General features: G+C 34.9%; 1 protein-coding gene across 2 annotated transcripts in view; it reads left to right on the top strand.

Annotated features, from left to right (window-relative positions):
* Positions 1-17,958, top strand: part of LOC145991209 (uncharacterized) — a 65,095-nt gene that overhangs the window by 27,641 nt on the left and 19,496 nt on the right. For both annotated transcript variants that reach the window (XM_083127127.1, XM_083127126.1), the window contains exons 6-12: positions 5,044-5,067; positions 5,376-5,399; positions 9,353-9,373; positions 9,678-9,740; positions 10,901-10,948; positions 11,554-11,622; positions 12,220-12,252. In XM_083127127.1, coding sequence (XP_082983253.1) covers positions 5,044-5,067; positions 5,376-5,399; positions 9,353-9,373; positions 9,678-9,740; positions 10,901-10,948; positions 11,554-11,622; positions 12,220-12,252 — 282 coding nt within the window. The remainder of the gene's footprint in view (positions 1-5,043; positions 5,068-5,375; positions 5,400-9,352; positions 9,374-9,677; positions 9,741-10,900; positions 10,949-11,553; positions 11,623-12,219; positions 12,253-17,958) is intronic.

The raw sequence follows: 17,958 nt of genomic DNA, 5'->3' as shown, positions 1-17,958 counted from the left end.
TTTTTCATGTTGAAAAGTACCATATTTTCATCATAAATTCTATAATTGAAATTAGGCTTTGCAATCAATTTTTTGCTCAGGCTGGGGTCAGTAATTAATTTAACATCACTATGTTTTCTGACATTTTCTATGGTTTTGCCATACACTGAATTTACCATCAATTTAAACAAAGTTTTATCAAATTGGCTCATTGCAGATGTTCGAAGCTCTGTGTTTGTATCAATATATGGCTTCAACCATCTTGAGTGCCTGAACCTTAAGACTTTGCCAACTTTGGTCACTTGAACACCATGATGCATCAGGAACTGGAGGTTTTTGTAATATATGACATAATCCTGTTTTGGCTCTAGAGTCATCATGAGCTTCTTTTGTTTAGAGCCAGGTGAACACTTAACCTCAGGAATTGGGGGCAGATCAGAAAATGTGTTGTGTAAATTATCTGGAATTGTCAGATCAACCTCTAAGAACAGGCCGTAGTTACTGTCATAAAAATCCTTAAGATCTTCAATGTTGAAATCTTCAACCCACTCAAGCCCTGCATATGGAAGTTTATCCATCATAGCATAACCATAGAGGCTGTTGGCATCTACATACAGTATATAATTTGATGGCAGTGCTGGATCATAATCAGGAATATATTTGTTATTAGCTCTTGCATATCTCTGAGAGCATTGCACCATGCCCCCTCTTATACATTGTTCCATAAACAAGTACATATCTTGATCTTGGATCAGATCCAATTGCATTTTAGTGCTTAAAAACATTGCAGACCATGCTAGGCCTGGCGCACTGTAAAAATACATTGGATCCAGCTTATAATTTTGCATGGAAGATTTTCTAAATGCCTGAAGTATATCAGCTAAGAGAGTGACATCAAGTTTTAAATATGCCTTGTGATAATCACCAAATGTCTGGCATTTTAAATTGTTCCACATCAACTGGGCATGGTGATAATCATCATCAGTGATTCCAGATCCTCTGATTTTGCTGTAAAACTCTTGTTGTGGTGGCAGAGCACACTCATCAAATTTAGAAAAATCTGTAACATAGTCATATGGATATACACCCTTCCGCCTAATTAATTTCAGGTCCTGATTTGGAAACAAAGCACATGTGATTTTGAATTGATCATCAGATAATTGAGTGGCCAGTGTAGCCAGGCTAGCCGATAAAATTCTGTATGAATCAAGAAATCTTAAGTGAATAGGAACACCATTAACTTTAATTATTTTGCTAATAGCAATATATTTCTCATTATTTTCTGCTAAAATATTTAAATTCTGCTTGTCAAACCCCTCGTACCTGATCAGATGATGGAAATCATAATTGGATGCACCATGGCAAAATATAGGGACAAATTTTGGTCTCTGGATCTTAATATTACAGCTATTACACAGGGCCATTAAGAATTTACCATATGTATGGGAATGGTGTTGTATCTTGATATTTATATCTGAAAATTCAGAATCACATACCGGGCATTTTTCTGCATTGTTGAAATCTTCATTCTGTTTCTTTGTTAAAGGCAACATGGGTTTTGATTTTAATAAGACATTAGATGCTATGTCATGGCACTCATTTTCTATTCTATGTGCAAATTCTTTGATGTCATCTGCTCCCATGTATAAATATTCTTTACTAACAACACCATACTGTACAACAACATAATAAAAACTAGAAGGTTCATGTAACTGGTATGGTGTAATTGAAGGTTCATCAGGATCTGGGCTACAGAATGCAAGGGGTTTGAGATTTGATTCAAAATCACAGACTATATATGCTGGGTGTTCCAACAAGGCTTCAATTTTTTTTAAATTGGCTTTTTCACTTGGATTAGGCATCACCATATGAACAGGTTTATGATTGCCACAGTATTTCAGATGCTCAATTAACTTGTTTTTAGCAATTTCTGTATTCACTTCACGAACCCCATTTATTATTTTTTAACATCAAATACAGTTAAACATCTTCTGCACAACTTGAATATTGTCTTAGATTTGTCTAATTGTTATCTGACTAAAGCTTCAAGATTATGTATCAGAGTGTAATGATATGTGTCATCCCTTTCACTTAAGAGCAGATCAATCGGAACGGCAGAATCATCATCAAGTGTACTGATTCTGAGAGGTGATATCAAGCAATTGCCACGGCCAGTAGAACAAATAAATACATTAATAGATAATTGTTTACCATTGATATCCCGGGCCTTTTTTTCAAATTTATCAATATTCTGAACAGGCATTGGATATTCTAAACCCTCCATTGCTTCATCAAAATTGTGTTCATATTGTTTATAATAACTTATTCTCTGAGGATTCCTTGAAACTGGAAACAAAGCAGCTAAAATACACCACAGAAAGCATTTCTGGTCGGTATTTTCTATGTTAACCACGGCTCTTTTGTTTTTAATATTGGCAGGTAATGGCAGATATGTAGATCCTTGTAATGGGCTGAATTCAGAAATATTAACATAGAGCTTGTGTGGAGATCCGCATAGGCTCCATCCTGAATCTTTTCCAGCAAATTCAGAGTGTTTAATATTCAATTGATCTATCAAACTGCTTATTATTTTGTCTAAATTTGCATTTGAATATACCGGTACAGTTTCTGTTATGTGGGGCTGTGTAAATTTTGTGCCGTTTGGTTTCTTATATTGTGTAAACAATTTGAGGGACAGCTTATAAGAGCCATTTTGTGCATTTAGAATTGCCTGCACATCAGGATTTATACTGTTCAAAAAATTCTTAATACCACATCTTGGCTCTGATTTAAAACAGTGATCCCTTAATTGGCCATTAAAACTGCTATGAATAGGTGGTGCATAGCGTGGCTGCTTTGCTGCTCTAGCATTAACAGGTGTTTCATGCTTCCTTTTCAGACCAGATGTAGATGGTTGTGGGGGCAATATTGATGACTGTACATAAGAATTACACTTATGCCTTTTGTAATATGCCTTGCTTAATATTTTATGGCATCTTGGACACATTTTTGTGGCCTTTCTGCATTTCTTACGGTCACAATTAAACCGGTGCCTAGACCAATTAGAACTAGATATATTTTTTTTGCATTGATTGCAATATTTTTGATTTGGCATTTTTTGTTGTTTGTTTATATAAAATTTCTTGGTCCAAAAAAACAGAACTATGGACAATATGCCAAAACAATTATAACAGCAGTTAGTGACTGAGCTGGTGCTTTTATACCCAAACAACAGCAGTAACTAGGCTCTGGTGATCCCCAATATAAAATAATTTTGCTCTATTATGCTATTGTATAACACACTTTACCAGGTTTCAGATCTGGGAGCTATCAGTTGTATATCAACTAGCAGTGATTATTCTCAAAATCTCACGTGTGGACATATTATTTTGCCACATGTATTTCAATCTTACACATTTTACCAGGATTCAAATCCAGAGCTCTTGTTTACAAGGCAGCAATATTAACACTTTGCCATCAGGGGAGGCCTCACATTTTACCAGGATTCAAATCCAGAGCTCTTGTTTACAAGGCAGCAATATTAACACTTTGCCATCAGGGGAGGCTTCACATTTTATCAGGATTCAAACCCAGAGCTCTTGTTTACAAGGCAATAAGCCATGGGACTATGTCCACATTTTATTGAGTATCAGAACCCAGAGCTCTTGTTTACAAGGCAATAAGCTATGGGACTATGTCCATATTCTATTGAGCATCAGAACCCAGGAGAGCTATATATCAGCTAAATACAATTCAAAGTTGGACTTTGAAATGTGCAATGAATATTTCTGTAAGTCTCACTCGGGTATATATTATCAGAACAAGGCAAAACCTGAATCCAATTCAGGCATATATGACAACATGCAAGAGGCCAATGTTCTTTTTACTAGGAATTTCCCTTGGAGTCAATAACATGATGGCATGTATGGGGAATTTTCCCTGAAAGGGCACAGTGTAGATTTTATCTCATGCATGCAAGCATATAAAATCTCCCAGGCGTGCATAATTTATTGCTGGCCAGGACATGTAACTGATCAAAGATTAGAAAAAAACATGGAACTAATTTGCATGCCTGCCCTTGTCCTATTGTATTGATCTGTAAGTTGTAGAGCATGAGAATATAAGCATTTTTGCCCTAGTTTTAAGTATAGTCAAAAACAACAAACTGAGAGATGTAGCTTTTACACACATGGGCAAATCTGTCTAAGGGGAGTTCTTCATTTCTACACTAGAATTCAAGATTCTCTAGATTTAAATATGTACACACATGGCCGATTGGGCTATATGCCCTTTTTGACATAGTTTTAAGTGTAGGCAAATCTGTCTATTGAGGGTTCTTTTTTTCTACACTAGAATTCAGAATTCATGGAATTAAGAGCATATCACACTTGAAGAAATGGGGAATAAGGGCATCTTGGCATAGTTTTAAGTGTAGGCAAATCTGTCTATTGAGGGTTCTTCTTTTCTACACTAGAATTCAGAATTCATGGAATTAAGAGGATATCACACTTGAAGAAATGGGGAATAAGGGCATCTTGCCATAGTTTTAAGTGTAGGCAAATCGGGCTGTTTAATCAAATAACCTCTTCTTTTGTACAATTTTTGTGCTTATATTATATACTTTCATACTACTTCTGTCGTAAACTATTAAACTATGATTCAAGCAAGGAATGAACTAACTACACTGTCGCAGTAAATAAGTATAGCGGCCGGAAACGAAGCTCATATTATTTGTTTGAATGTGAAGCACAGATTAAGAACTTGACGTAGTAATACCTCTTTAAAAAGGCAATTGTGAATTTTAATATTGAAGCTCCTCACAATGATTACATGATTAATTTCACTAAAGGCGACGATAAAATTTTATTTTGTGTGCATAAACTACATGAACATAACAATATTTAACTATTTAAACTACAGTAAAAGGTTAAACATTTTTTGCATTAAATTGTCTTATCAGCATTTCTAAAACTGTATTCTTTCGCTAAACGTAAGTTGCGCCATCATTTCTAAAGCAGAAAATTTCTAACGAAGTCCAATAACTATTCGTATTTCCGGTTTCAGAGAAGCACCATAAACGGCCTGTAGGTAGGTTTTCATTATCAATTGCTAAGTTTTAAATATTTAAACTTTGTTGAGTCAAGGAATTTTAATACGAATTTCATTTTAAATTTAGCCATGGCAGTACTTTGCATAATAAGCAATGTTATACTTATAAATAAGTAGTATATACTTAGGATCACTTAGTGTTACGCTAGGAAATATTTAAATTTATTTTAACCGGTATTAAAGCATTTATATCACTTGAGTAATGATAATAAATTAGAAAAACATACATAAGTATTCTGTACCGCGTCAAGAGTCAAGATATCTTTCAAATATATTTATTTATCCAGGTAACATATTGGGGCGAGCTTCTGGTGAGTCTGATATTTTATGTCCATAAGGAAATATGGTAGTGAAGTGCGTGAATAGAACGTATAGATTTAAAATACAGGCCTATTTTTTCAACATATCTTCTTCTTAATTCCTTTCGTTCCTATTGGAACATAGGGCATCCACGAAGTGTCTCCATCTCACTCTATTGCATGCGATCTTCTTCATTTCTTTCCAACTTTTCCCCTGTTGTTTTCCTTCTTCTTCAACAGTACGTCTCCATGAGCTTTTGGGTCTTCCCCTTTTTCTAGCACCTTGAGGGTTCCAGTAAAGTGCTTGCTTTTCAATTGTGTTGTCTGCTTTCCTTAGTGTGTGTCCTATCCAGTTCCATTTTCTTCTTTTAATTTGGTTTTTAATCTGGTCTTCTGATGCTCGTATCCAAAGTTCTTGATTTGTGATTACTTCTGGCCAATGTACATTTAATATTCTCCTGAGACATCTGTTAATGAAAACTTGTAGTCTATTTGTGATTTCAGTTGTGACTTTCCAGGATTCTGCTCCATACAGCAATACTGATTTAACATTGCTTCTAAAAATCTTTAACTTTGTTTCTGTAGTTATAATCCTACTTTTCCATATTGGGTAGAGTTGTACAAAGGCCCCATTTGCTTTCTTGATGCGTTGTTTTACATCATGTTCTGCTCCTCCATTTGTTGCAACTACACTTCCTAAGTAAGTAAAATTGTCTACATCTTCTAATATTTCATTTTCTAATTGAATGTAATCTTGGATTCTTGCATTTATTCGCATTGTTTTAGTCTTTGATTTATTTAATGTCAGTCCGAATTTTTTAGCTTCTACAACCAGATCTTCCAATTTAGTTTTTGCATCTCTATAAGATTCTGACAACAGACACACATCATCGGCAAAATCTAAATCTTCTAATCTATCCATAAGGCCCCATTGCATTCCTCTTCTTTTTCCCTTTACGGTTTCCCTCATTACTGTATCTATTACGAGAAGAAAAATAAGAGGCGACAGAATACATCCCTGCCTCACTCCAGATTCTGTTACGAAGGGTTCTGTAACATCTCCTTCATGAATAACTTGACTCTTGTATTGTCGATATGACTCCTGAATTATCCTTATTATCTTAAGTGGTATTCCAAACTTCTGTAATATTTGCCACATTTTTTCCCTTGTTATAGAATCAAAGGCTTTCTCAAAATCTACAAAGATGGTATACAATCTAGTATTCCATTCTATGCATTGCTCAATGATAATCCTTAATGTACAGATTTGATCTGTGCAGGATCTACTAGAACGAAATCCTGCTTGCTCTCTCCTAATCTTGTCTTCTACTTTATCTTGAATGCGATTTAATATAACCCTAGTTAGTATTTTACTTGGGACCGATAACAGCGTGATTCCTCTCCAGTTATTACAATTTGTCATATCGCCTTTCTTTGGAATTTTTATTATAAGACCTCTTTTCCAATCTTCTGGCATTTTCTCTTTTTCCCAAACTGCCGCCAACACTTCATATAATATTTCTGCCATCAAGTTCACGTTTACCTTCAAAATCTCTGGTGGAATTTGGTCTATTCCAGCTGCTTTCCCATTCTTTTGTTGCTTAAGTGCTAGTTTGATTTCCTGAATTGAAGGAGGAAGGTCTGAGATTCTCATCTCTGCACGCTCTTCATTTTCTTCAGTTTCTTCAGCCTCACTCTCTATTTCTCTCGTTCTATCATTTTCTCTGATGTTCCTATTTAATACCTCTTCAAAGTGTTCTTTCCATCTCTTCATTTGTTCTTGTTTATCCGTTAACAGCCTGCCATTCTTATCCTTGACTGGTATATTTTTCTTAAATTGTCGCTTTGATAGTAAGCGTGTTGTTTGATAAAGTTGTTTTAAATCACCCTTACTTGCTGCTTCCTCTGCTACTCTTGCTTGCTGTTCTATCCAATTGCGTTTATCATTTCGAGCACTCTTCTTCACTTTTCTATCAAGCTCTTTATATTGTCTTTGTAGCGAACTCTTTTGGGTTCTTGTTTTTGCAGTGTTTAATTCTTCCTTCTTCATTTTTCTAGCTTTAATTTTATCCCATGTGTTAGTTGACATCCAGTCTTTCTGATTACTTTCCCTATATCCTAAAATGTTTTCACTTATTTCTATCAAATTATTCTTGGTCTTCTTCCACTTTCTCTCTATTGTATCCTCTTCTCTTTCTTCTATATCTTCATCTTGCTCCATTTGTAAACCTTCAAACCTGTTCCTAAGTTCCAATACAAATCTATTTCTTGTATCTTTATCATTTAACTTTTTCAAATCAAATTTCTTTCCCATTTTTGAAAACTTTTTACATGCTGCCATTATCCGAAGTTTAAAGACTGCAATTACCAAGTGGTGATCACTACCAATATCGGCTCCTCTTTTATTTCTTACATCTAGAAGGGATCTTCTCCATTTACGGGTAATGCAAACATGGTCAATTTGATTTTCTGTCACATGATCAGGTGATACCCATGTCACTTTATGGATATCTTTGTGGGGAAAAACAGTTCCACCTATGATCAGGTCATTTTCTGCACAAAGATCAACAAATAATTGGCCATTTTCATTCATTTCCCCCAGTCCATGTCTACCCATAATATGCTCTATTCCTTCATTATCTGATCCAATTTTTGCATTTATATCTCCCATCAAGATACATATGTCTTTCTTATTATGTACTAGTTCTTGGTGCAATTTTGAATAAAATTCCATTTTTTCTGTTATGTCTGAAACTTCTGTTGGGGCATAGCATTGTACTATTTTAATGTTTCTCACCTTTGCTTTGAACTTCGCAGTTATAATTCTTTCAGAAACAGGGTTCCATTCCAATAAACTTTTCTTTGCTATCTTACTCAAGAGAATACCTACACCATCCCGATGTTGTTCCTCCTCTTCTCTTCCTGAATATAGGAATGTAAATCCATCTTTAGTTCTCATCTCTCCAAATCCTTTCCATCTTGTCTCACTGATCCCCAATATGTCCAACCTGTAGGCCTGCATTTGGGCTACTGCTTGCTGAAGTCTACCACTCTCTCTTAAAGTTCTCACATTCCAACACCCAATTCTCGTTTTCCCTTTCATGCCAAAAGTCGTCATCTTAGAGTCAGTCCGGCTATTCTTCGTGGATGTTTCTTTAATAGTGGAGTTTAAGGTGTGCGGGTTATTAACCCACAGCACCCTTTTCAACATAGATGACATAATAAATATAATTTTCCTAATAAACTGAAAAACATTCATTTTTTATCTAAGTGAACAACGCTTTGTACTTTTATAGAATATTTTCTATGCTGATTGAAATTGTACATTATTAAATAACATATGAATAACATATGATTGGGCTGAAATGTATAATAAATACTTTTCATAGAAATACATTTTGAATAATGAAGAAAACAAACAATACTATACCATAAATCCAAACCCAACTATTCAGAAATATTACAAGAAAAATAGTGCTAGAATTTCCAACCAATACACTCAATCAATTAATTATTACAAATTTGATGCTTGAATTTCAATAGCAGCATGTGGTAGTTAAATGTGATGTTTCTATTAGGTTATAATCTAATTAATATTACCCTATATAACTGTATTACCACAATTTGACTATTGGAAAAAACACCGCCAAATTATAAAACTGTGTAAGGACATATTTATACTTATTACGAGCAAGAAGAAATTACATTGCTGACTAATTCTCCATGTAATTACATATTGTATATTGTGCGAGTAATTAATATTTCGGTTAAATCTACTCCATTTAGCGAAATAAAATTAAAATGTATTATGAGTGTTCCATATAATAAGCTTAAATATGAAAAATCTAAATTTTAAAGTCGATGAACGTTAAAAATATACAAATTCTAATATAATTTACATTCATTAGCTAGAACAATAAAATAACTTGAAAATTCACATTCATAACAGTTCTATTGAATTGCAGGCGCAAGAGGAGTTCTAATTGGTAAGTACAGTACCTTAATCAAATGCTTGAAATAGTTATTTAAAACAAAGAGGAGTTTCACATAGCCGATAGTAGTTGTTGAACGGAATGAAGGAAACAAGGAAAATGTTGAAAATGTTGAATATATCCGAATGTCGCCAGAAATAGTTTTGAACTATAGGCTATTTATATTTCTAATTTGATCAAAGAACTAGAAATGTATTCTTGTAAATGTGTTTCTTTATCAATCTCAAACTTCATTTATCTTTATTTGCAGTGTGTCTCGTAATGAGAATTATTTAAGTACTTGATTATGTTTTTTCAGCACCAGATGACAGTGAAGTAGACGTGGAAAACATTATAAACACTTATATACAAGATACATTATGTAAGTTAATTTATTCTTGTAGTATTTATTCCCCAAAGAAGCACACCTCTACAACAATCACTTTTATATTAGAATTGTATATGCTATTTTCATTTTTGTTGTATGAGTATAATCCCTAAAGAAATATATGTTATTGCAATTAATTAAAAAATAGTGTCTTATAAATGTTGAAACAATAAATTATGTTTTCACGTAATATAGATCTTAGATACATTCCGTATGGGGAAAATGGAAAAACGTGTCACGTCATGTAATGCTAGGTATCTTTCTTAACAGAATAGGGTATTAGACTGACTGGTCTAAATCTTTAAAAAAAATCTTACTTCAATATTGAAATACGAATTGTTGTAAATTGATTTGACGTAAACGTTTCATTAAAACTTGATTATGTTGCATATTGTTTCTTGTTTGAGTAACATTTTTTTCCCTTTGCATTATGTAGGATAGTAGTTGATTTTATTTTGAAACTTTTGGTGCACATTTTTAGATTCAGACACTTCTTGCACTGTTATTTTGCAACTTTGTAGCCTACTAAAATTTCCAGTCAAGGTATTACCCATAATCTACACAGTATTTTGTCAACGCCCGTCTACATTTCGGATTGTTACGGAGTTTTCTTGCAACAGTTTACTGTCTTCTTGCTTCGGATAAACTTTTATCCACATATAGGAAAATTTTCTATCCAGATGGCCAAATCCGGATGTTCCATTATCCAGATTCTGAGGGTACCTACAACAAACGATGTCTGCTTGTAAATTTACAACAGTTTGCTAAATTTCTATTTTTTCCTTTTGTACGGTATATCTAAGCATAAAATGAACTGAAATCAAACGCTGCTATTTTATGTATTCTGCTGAGTTTATCATATTTGCCAACCGAATTGAAAGAATTTCATTATTTTCACCAAAAATGTAAGGGACCTGCATGGCTACAGCATTTGTGAAGAAAACAGATGGATTAAAATTCTTAACAAAATATGAATGATTTGTACATTCGTAACATCATTTGACTGTAAAAACTAATATACATTTCAGTTTATTTTCTTAAACAATACCGGCAGGGTAATGCTTTGTGCATTTGTTTATACATTTAGGATTTGTCTTTTTTCCCTATTTGATCCATGAGAAGTGTATTAATATGTAATCATAATTTTTTTTCAGCATTGGCAGATTGGCTGTACAGATTTGGAAAGTGGATATTAGACATAGGTAAATGCTGTTCTATTCCTTTATTTTGTCTTTAGTTACACTGTATGTAGGGTGTTTCTGTGACCTTCAATCAAACTGGCAGGGTGGATGAGACTGACTCAAGTTTCCAAGATAACAGTCTTGGAGACAAGAACCACCGACACTGCTTCACGATTTTCTATTTCGTGGCTTGAAAATGCAGAAGATCATGGTTGCGCCCAAACAATGCTTTACAAAAGATGACAATGCATGAAAACACACGCTAGATCAGGATTTTGGATTTATGCTTAACAAGGAAGCACAGAAGGAATTCAGGCCTGGTGTAAATTGGATTTACAATAAATTGATTGATTCACTTATTTGGTATTTTAAGTCCACTTTATGCACAGTAAGGCTAATCGGGACTGGACCTACAGTTTAAAGTGGGGTACGAACCACTATGTGCCTCCACCGGCTATCGAACTCGGGACCCCTTGATTACAAGGCGAAGATTCTACCACTGCGCCATCGGGGAGGCACTGGATTTACATTAAGGATATCCGTAGAGTTGGTCTGGTTATACTTGATTTCTTTACTAATTTAGTAAATATGTAAAGAAACTAACGACGTACTTTTTTTCTCAATAGCGAGAGCTGAAGGCAACATCATAGCAGAAAATTCAGGAGATTACATACTTGGACTAGCAGCTGACACCGGTAGGTAGAGAGAAAATATGTATATATCTTATCTAATATGCAGTAAACACACAGGCACACACACATTATATATCCTACTCTTGAAAGACAATAGAATTGACATGTCACAATGCCTCATAAAATCACGTAGTTGTTCCAAACTTCTCATTATGAATTATAGTTTCAGAATAGGGGACAAGGTTTCGAATTAATTTTCAAGCAATTACAATATACATCTAATACATTACATCATAGAAACAATAATCAATATGCATGCAGCTGAAATCTTAAGGAGTTTAATTTCTTTGCATTTAAATATATTAAATCTGAAGGTTAGTTAGGGTTCTTATTGTATTATATTCGATTCGTGTTCTAGTTCATTGATGCTTAAAGACTTCAGAATTATTACAGTCACATTAAATGTTTCAAAATTGTAAGAAAATTAGAACTTTGACTGGGTTCCACACTGTATTACTTGAAAGAATCTGCCATGTGATTGATTTTATATATAAAGTGTAAGCATATTGTTCTACTTATTTCATGTGTGTGTACTTGTGAATTTATAAATATTATTATTAATAATGTATTATTAATAAGTTCTATGATTTTCCTCAATAGTGAAAGACGTTCTGGACCATAGTATTCCAGATGGTAAGTAGTGAATTTACGTAATGTGTATTACAATTTTTAAACCCAAGTTTACAAATATATTTATCATATTAACATAGTGATATGTCAAGAAACTTCAATGCTGCATAAAGCTGAAGTAAAAAAAGGTAATTATTCGATTCGATACTAAATAGTTTCTACATCCTTTGAAATCACAAATCAGGAAAAACTGAATATCTATAATATATTCGCAAAGCTATGTTCATTGAAAGGTTTTGGAAATTGCTACGCTCTCTAGTCCAAAGATGTCACTGTTTTTTAATGCAGAGTTGACACGAAGACAACACTAAATGCATGCTACAAAAATTATGTTCTTATACAACTGAAGCACTACAAAATGTTGCCTTGCATAGTGTCTCAATTTGATCTGTTGCTTATTATTACAATATGTGACGTTTTTCCTACGCTTTGCGTACAAAAAAGTATTACGTAATAATTCTGCGTGGAATAACGTCACAATTCCTCATTCTTCGTACGCCTTGCGTCTCGCTTGTCTTTCTTGATTATATTAGCCCCCGCTAGAGGTCTCCATTGACCTCTCACTCGGCGCTCGCTTTTCGAGCAGACACAAAAAAAATATCGGCAGAAATCAGTTCCGACTTGGCAGACCTACGCGAAAGCTGTCACCGTGACTGGGGTCACGAGTGGAAGACAGGCAGAGAGTATGGTGTTGGTTTAAGCGTGCAAGTACGTCTCGCGGGCGAGACTTTAACTTTATTCTGATTGCGTTTGCACGCTTCGTTATTATTACTCTCTATGAAGTTCGGCACGTCAACGCGAGACAGAACTACCTTTTGGACGGATATCATACGCGTGCAAGGAAGTTGCATTTGATTGGAGTGAAATTTAACGAGGCCCAGTTAGATTTCGTCAGTTTTCCCGCAACGTGGACCTGTATCCAGAGCTATATCCGAGGGACGGATTTGATGGACGTTTCCAGACGTTACCCCAATATTCAGAGGCCAGAACTTGAAGGAAGGCAGAGTTCTGTTTGACTGACCATCCTTTGCAGTGTCGAATTTGAGGATGGAACATTTTGGAAGAGATTAATGGAGGTATGTACAGTGTCGATACGTTCTCTTAGTTCTGCGAAGTCCAAGTCGCGAAACTGGGTTAGAATCCCGTTTCTTTATTACGATTGAGTCAAAAAACTTAAACGAGTAAAATGAAAGAAGAACGGGCGACGAAAGTTTAAACTATTCTTGATTGCAACTATACAGGTGGGATAATTAAAGTGATACCACTAGTTGAATATTTTGTGATACGGCAATGAAAATGACGGAACTTGCAACGTTCGCGTAACATTGAAATTTAGCGAGGCGTACGAATGATAATTCCTGTCCATCGTCGCGAATCTTTAAATGTTGGAATAATTAATATTAGGGTGGCACAACATTAAATTAGATTAGTGGGAGCATCAAACGTAGAAACGGGAGAATTGTATAATTTATTGTGACAAAAGCATAATAGGCCTAAGTGAGTCACTTGTTAATTAATTGTAAATGTTCGGTTTGATGACCAAGTGGATTTTATAACGAGTATAAAGGAAGGGATTTAATTGCGATTGTAATTCAAGTTGCTATTAACGTCTAAGTAGTAATACGTATTCTTGATACGTCAAATGACGGATGGTAAATTGTAAGAAAGGTTTGTTAAAGTTTAAATTGGAGAGATTTTCTAAATGCAATTAAATTGGGTTTGTTCATGATGAAATGTTTCTCACATTGTTGATAATTGAGATATTGATCGTTTATTGTTCGAAATTGAATCTAATAAATTTTTGACTCAAGTCTTTAAAAAATCTGAATATTGTTCTATACATTTTGTTCATGAACCTTCCGCACAAGAAAGCGAAGCTGCGAAGTTGGTATTGGTAAGAAAGGAAGTTATGCACTTCATTGAGTAGTATTGATCCTGTAGTTCTCTTATGAGTAGTTAGTGTGTATTTTTTTGTATTGCAGGATATTTTGGGAGAATTGTCAAACCTGAGTGAAATATTCCACGATATTTTGTGAATGCCATTGCCTATTACTTATTTTGATTGATTTAAAGGTGGGACAAGTACCGAGAATTATATTTTCTTTATTCTTAGGTATAGCCTTGTCATTGGTTCTCTATTGAGACTGAGGTGGCGGTGTTAAAGCACTGGCCAACGACCTCAACAATTTGTTACTTGTAACTGTTGGTTGTTGCTAACTTTATAGCGCGTACATTAATCGATCCCGGACCTATTTCTTCACGCTTCCCATAAGGCTTTATTGTCCCTTTTTCTAGTACGCAGCCAACACGTTACAAAGTTCCTGGTATCAGAGCAGGTTTTATTAAATTATATACAAGAAATATCACAATTTTTTTTTCCCTTCCCCGCACTTTTATTTTTTGGGTAGTATTGGTGATACCAACATTCCGAATTATAACCTTGCTTGTTTAATAAATTCCCTTGTGGCCATACATTGTTGGCTGCTTAACAATTTTTTTGTTAACCTTGGAGACCCCCTTTTTTTTCCGGACGATAGATTTACCCCCCCTTTTTTTTTAGACATTCTTTTGAAAATATTTTTTTTTTTGTACAGATTCATACATAAGAACTTTTGTTTATTGATTTTCAATATTTTACAGTATATCTTGATGTTGCATTATTGCACTTACCTTGTATTTTGGATATTGTTATTCCCCTTTTTGTTTTGGCTATATTTTTTTACACCTTTTGGATATCCTCATCCAGGAACAAATATAATGTCGCTTCCCTTTCAAGGCCATTTGCCACGGGTTGGGTCGACCTCTTTTCCTTTTCCCCCGATTAACAGACAACCTTCTTCATTTAAGGTGGGAGATTTAGTTCTCTATAAAACCTTTCCCCAGAGTAACGCCTTCCACAAGGTTACTGCGAAACTCCAGCAACGTTGGGCAGGTCCTGCTAAGGTTTTTAAGGTTTTGGGCCCCGTAACGGTTCTCTTGGTAGATCCGGAAACTGAAGTTTTCCTCCGGAAGGTCCACATTTCCCATATTAAACCATATTATCTCCGCGAGGAAGCTTCATCAGAAGTGGAGTTATCAGACTCTCACATGGCTTCACTTTTGTACCCCGCCACCCGGGATCAAAACCCTCAGCGTTTCTCACGTTCTTTTCAATCCTTTTATTGCCATTTTTGCCGTCAATCAGGACATTCTGATTCCCACTGTCGACGTCGCCCTCCTTCTACTCGTTCTGCGTCTCACGCTCCTGTTCCTCGCAGATAGTGCAGATTCTTGTTGGTATTGACTCAGGTTTGAACTTTTCATTGTGTATTTTGTATTGAAATTATGAGAATTATTGAAGAGGTATTTATTATGTAAAAATTAATTGATGTGTACTAGTTTTTCAATGAGTACTATATTCACATGCCTAATGTTATATATATATATATATATATATTTTTTTTTTTTGTGTGTATTATATTTGGGCCTTTTTTTGCCTCTCATTTCATTTCAAGTTGAATCATCACTTTTTGACAATAATGTGTTACAGTATATCATTTCTTGCGCTATTTTGATATATATATATATATATGATGGATGTTTCACTGAATCTTTAAATAATTCAATATGTAATTGATGCTCCTAATTCTAAATTTTTATTCCCCTCCCTTAGGTTTCCTCGCCCCTTTCCTATTCCTTTGTTTATCTTCCATTTCTTCTTCTCTTCTAATTCTTCTTTTTTTTGTTGTTTATTTTCATATTTTCCGAGGGAACTTATGTGTTGAGTGTGCCACCCTGGAAATCAACGTTTTGTGCATCAAATCCATCCAAATATAAGTAAAACCAAAATGTTATTATTTAGGACTGCTCATTGGATAGTGCGTCGTTTCTGGTATTATTTTTCAGAATTCTTTCACCACACAATGTTATTTGGACATCTCTTATGTATCTGTGTCTTACTGTCACTATGATCACATTAGTGTTTGAATTCATATAAATGTTTCCCCCCTTTTTTTCTTCGACATTATGTTTATACCCATTGTCCGTGGGTAATTAAAATTGTCATATTAACATATTATCTCATGGAGTCATCTCGATTGCAATCGATCTTCTTATGCTTCATTTTCATGATTATCACGATATCATATTACTATGTACATTAATTGGTGTGTGTGATTTGTTTACCAATCTATGTCTAGTCAAGATATTATCATATTCTAGTCTTAAACATATTGTTTGTGTGTGCTTATGAATATATTTATTGATGCTTGTTTCTCTCTAGTCACATATTTATGGTTCTTTTATATAGACTATTACTTGTATTGCTGTAGATATGATGCTCCCAGCAGGTGTTATTGATTGTTGCTATAATTTTTGTGCCCTTTACTTAAATTTTGCATATTCTAATTGTTATATATTTGGCATATATTCTTCTTTTGCTACGTGGGGGAGTTTGTGACGTTTTTCCTACGCTTTGCGTACAAAAAAGTATTACGTAATAATTCTGCGTGGAATAACGTCACAATTCCTCATTCTTCGTACGCCTTGCGTCTCGCTTGTCTTTCTTGATTATATTAGCCCCCGCTAGAGGTCTCCATTGACCTCTCACTCGGCGCTCGCTTTTCGAGCAGACACAAAAAAAATATCGGCAGAAATCAGTTCCGACTTGGCAGACCTACGCGAAAGCTGTCACCGTGACTGGGGTCACGAGTGGAAGACAGGCAGAGAGTATGGTGTTGGTTTAAGCGTGCAAGTACGTCTCGCGGGCGAGACTTTAACTTTATTCTGATTGCGTTTGCACGCTTCGTTATTATTACTCTCTATGAAGTTCGGCACGTCAACGCGAGACAGAACTACCTTTTGGACGGATATCATACGCGTGCAAGGAAGTTGCATTTGATTGGAGTGAAATTTAACGAGGCCCAGTTAGATTTCGTCAGTTTTCCCGCAACGTGGACCTGTATCCAGAGCTATATCCGAGGGACGGATTTGATGGACGTTTCCAGACGTTACCCCAATATTCAGAGGCCAGAACTTGAAGGAAGGCAGAGTTCTGTTTGACTGACCATCCTTTGCAGTGTCGAATTTGAGGATGGAACATTTTGGAAGAGATTAATGGAGGTATGTACAGTGTCGATACGTTCTCTTAGTTCTGCGAAGTCCAAGTCGCGAAACTGGGTTAGAATCCCGTTTCTTTATTACGATTGAGTCAAAAAACTTAAACGAGTAAAATGAAAGAAGAACGGGCGACGAAAGTTTAAACTATTCTTGATTGCAACTATACAGGTGGGATAATTAAAGTGATACCACTAGTTGAATATTTTGTGATACGGCAATGAAAATGACGGAACTTGCAACGTTCGCGTAACATTGAAATTTAGCGAGGCGTACGAATGATAATTTCTGTCCATCGTCGCGAATCTTTAAATGTTGGAATAATTAATATTAGGGTGGCACAACATTAAATTAGATTAGTGGGAGCATCAAACGTAGAAACGGGAGAATTGTATAATTTATTGTGACAAAAGCATAATAGGCCTAAGTGAGTCACTTGTTAATTAATTGTAAATGTTCGGTTTGATGACCAAGTGGATTTTATAACGAGTATAAAGGAAGGGATTTAATTGCGATTGTAATTCAAGTTGCTATTAACGTCTAAGTAGTAATACGTATTCTTGATACGTCAAATGACGGATGGTAAATTGTAAGAAAGGTTTGTTAAAGTTTAAA

The sequence above is a fragment of the Lepisma saccharinum genome, chromosome 8, assembly GCF_977018435.1.
Source record: "Lepisma saccharinum chromosome 8, izLepSacc3.1, whole genome shotgun sequence".
NCBI classification, from domain to species: Eukaryota; Metazoa; Arthropoda; class Insecta; order Zygentoma; family Lepismatidae; genus Lepisma; species Lepisma saccharinum.
Note: the sequence above shows the minus strand (reverse complement) of the source record. Positions and strands in the feature narration are given on the sequence as shown.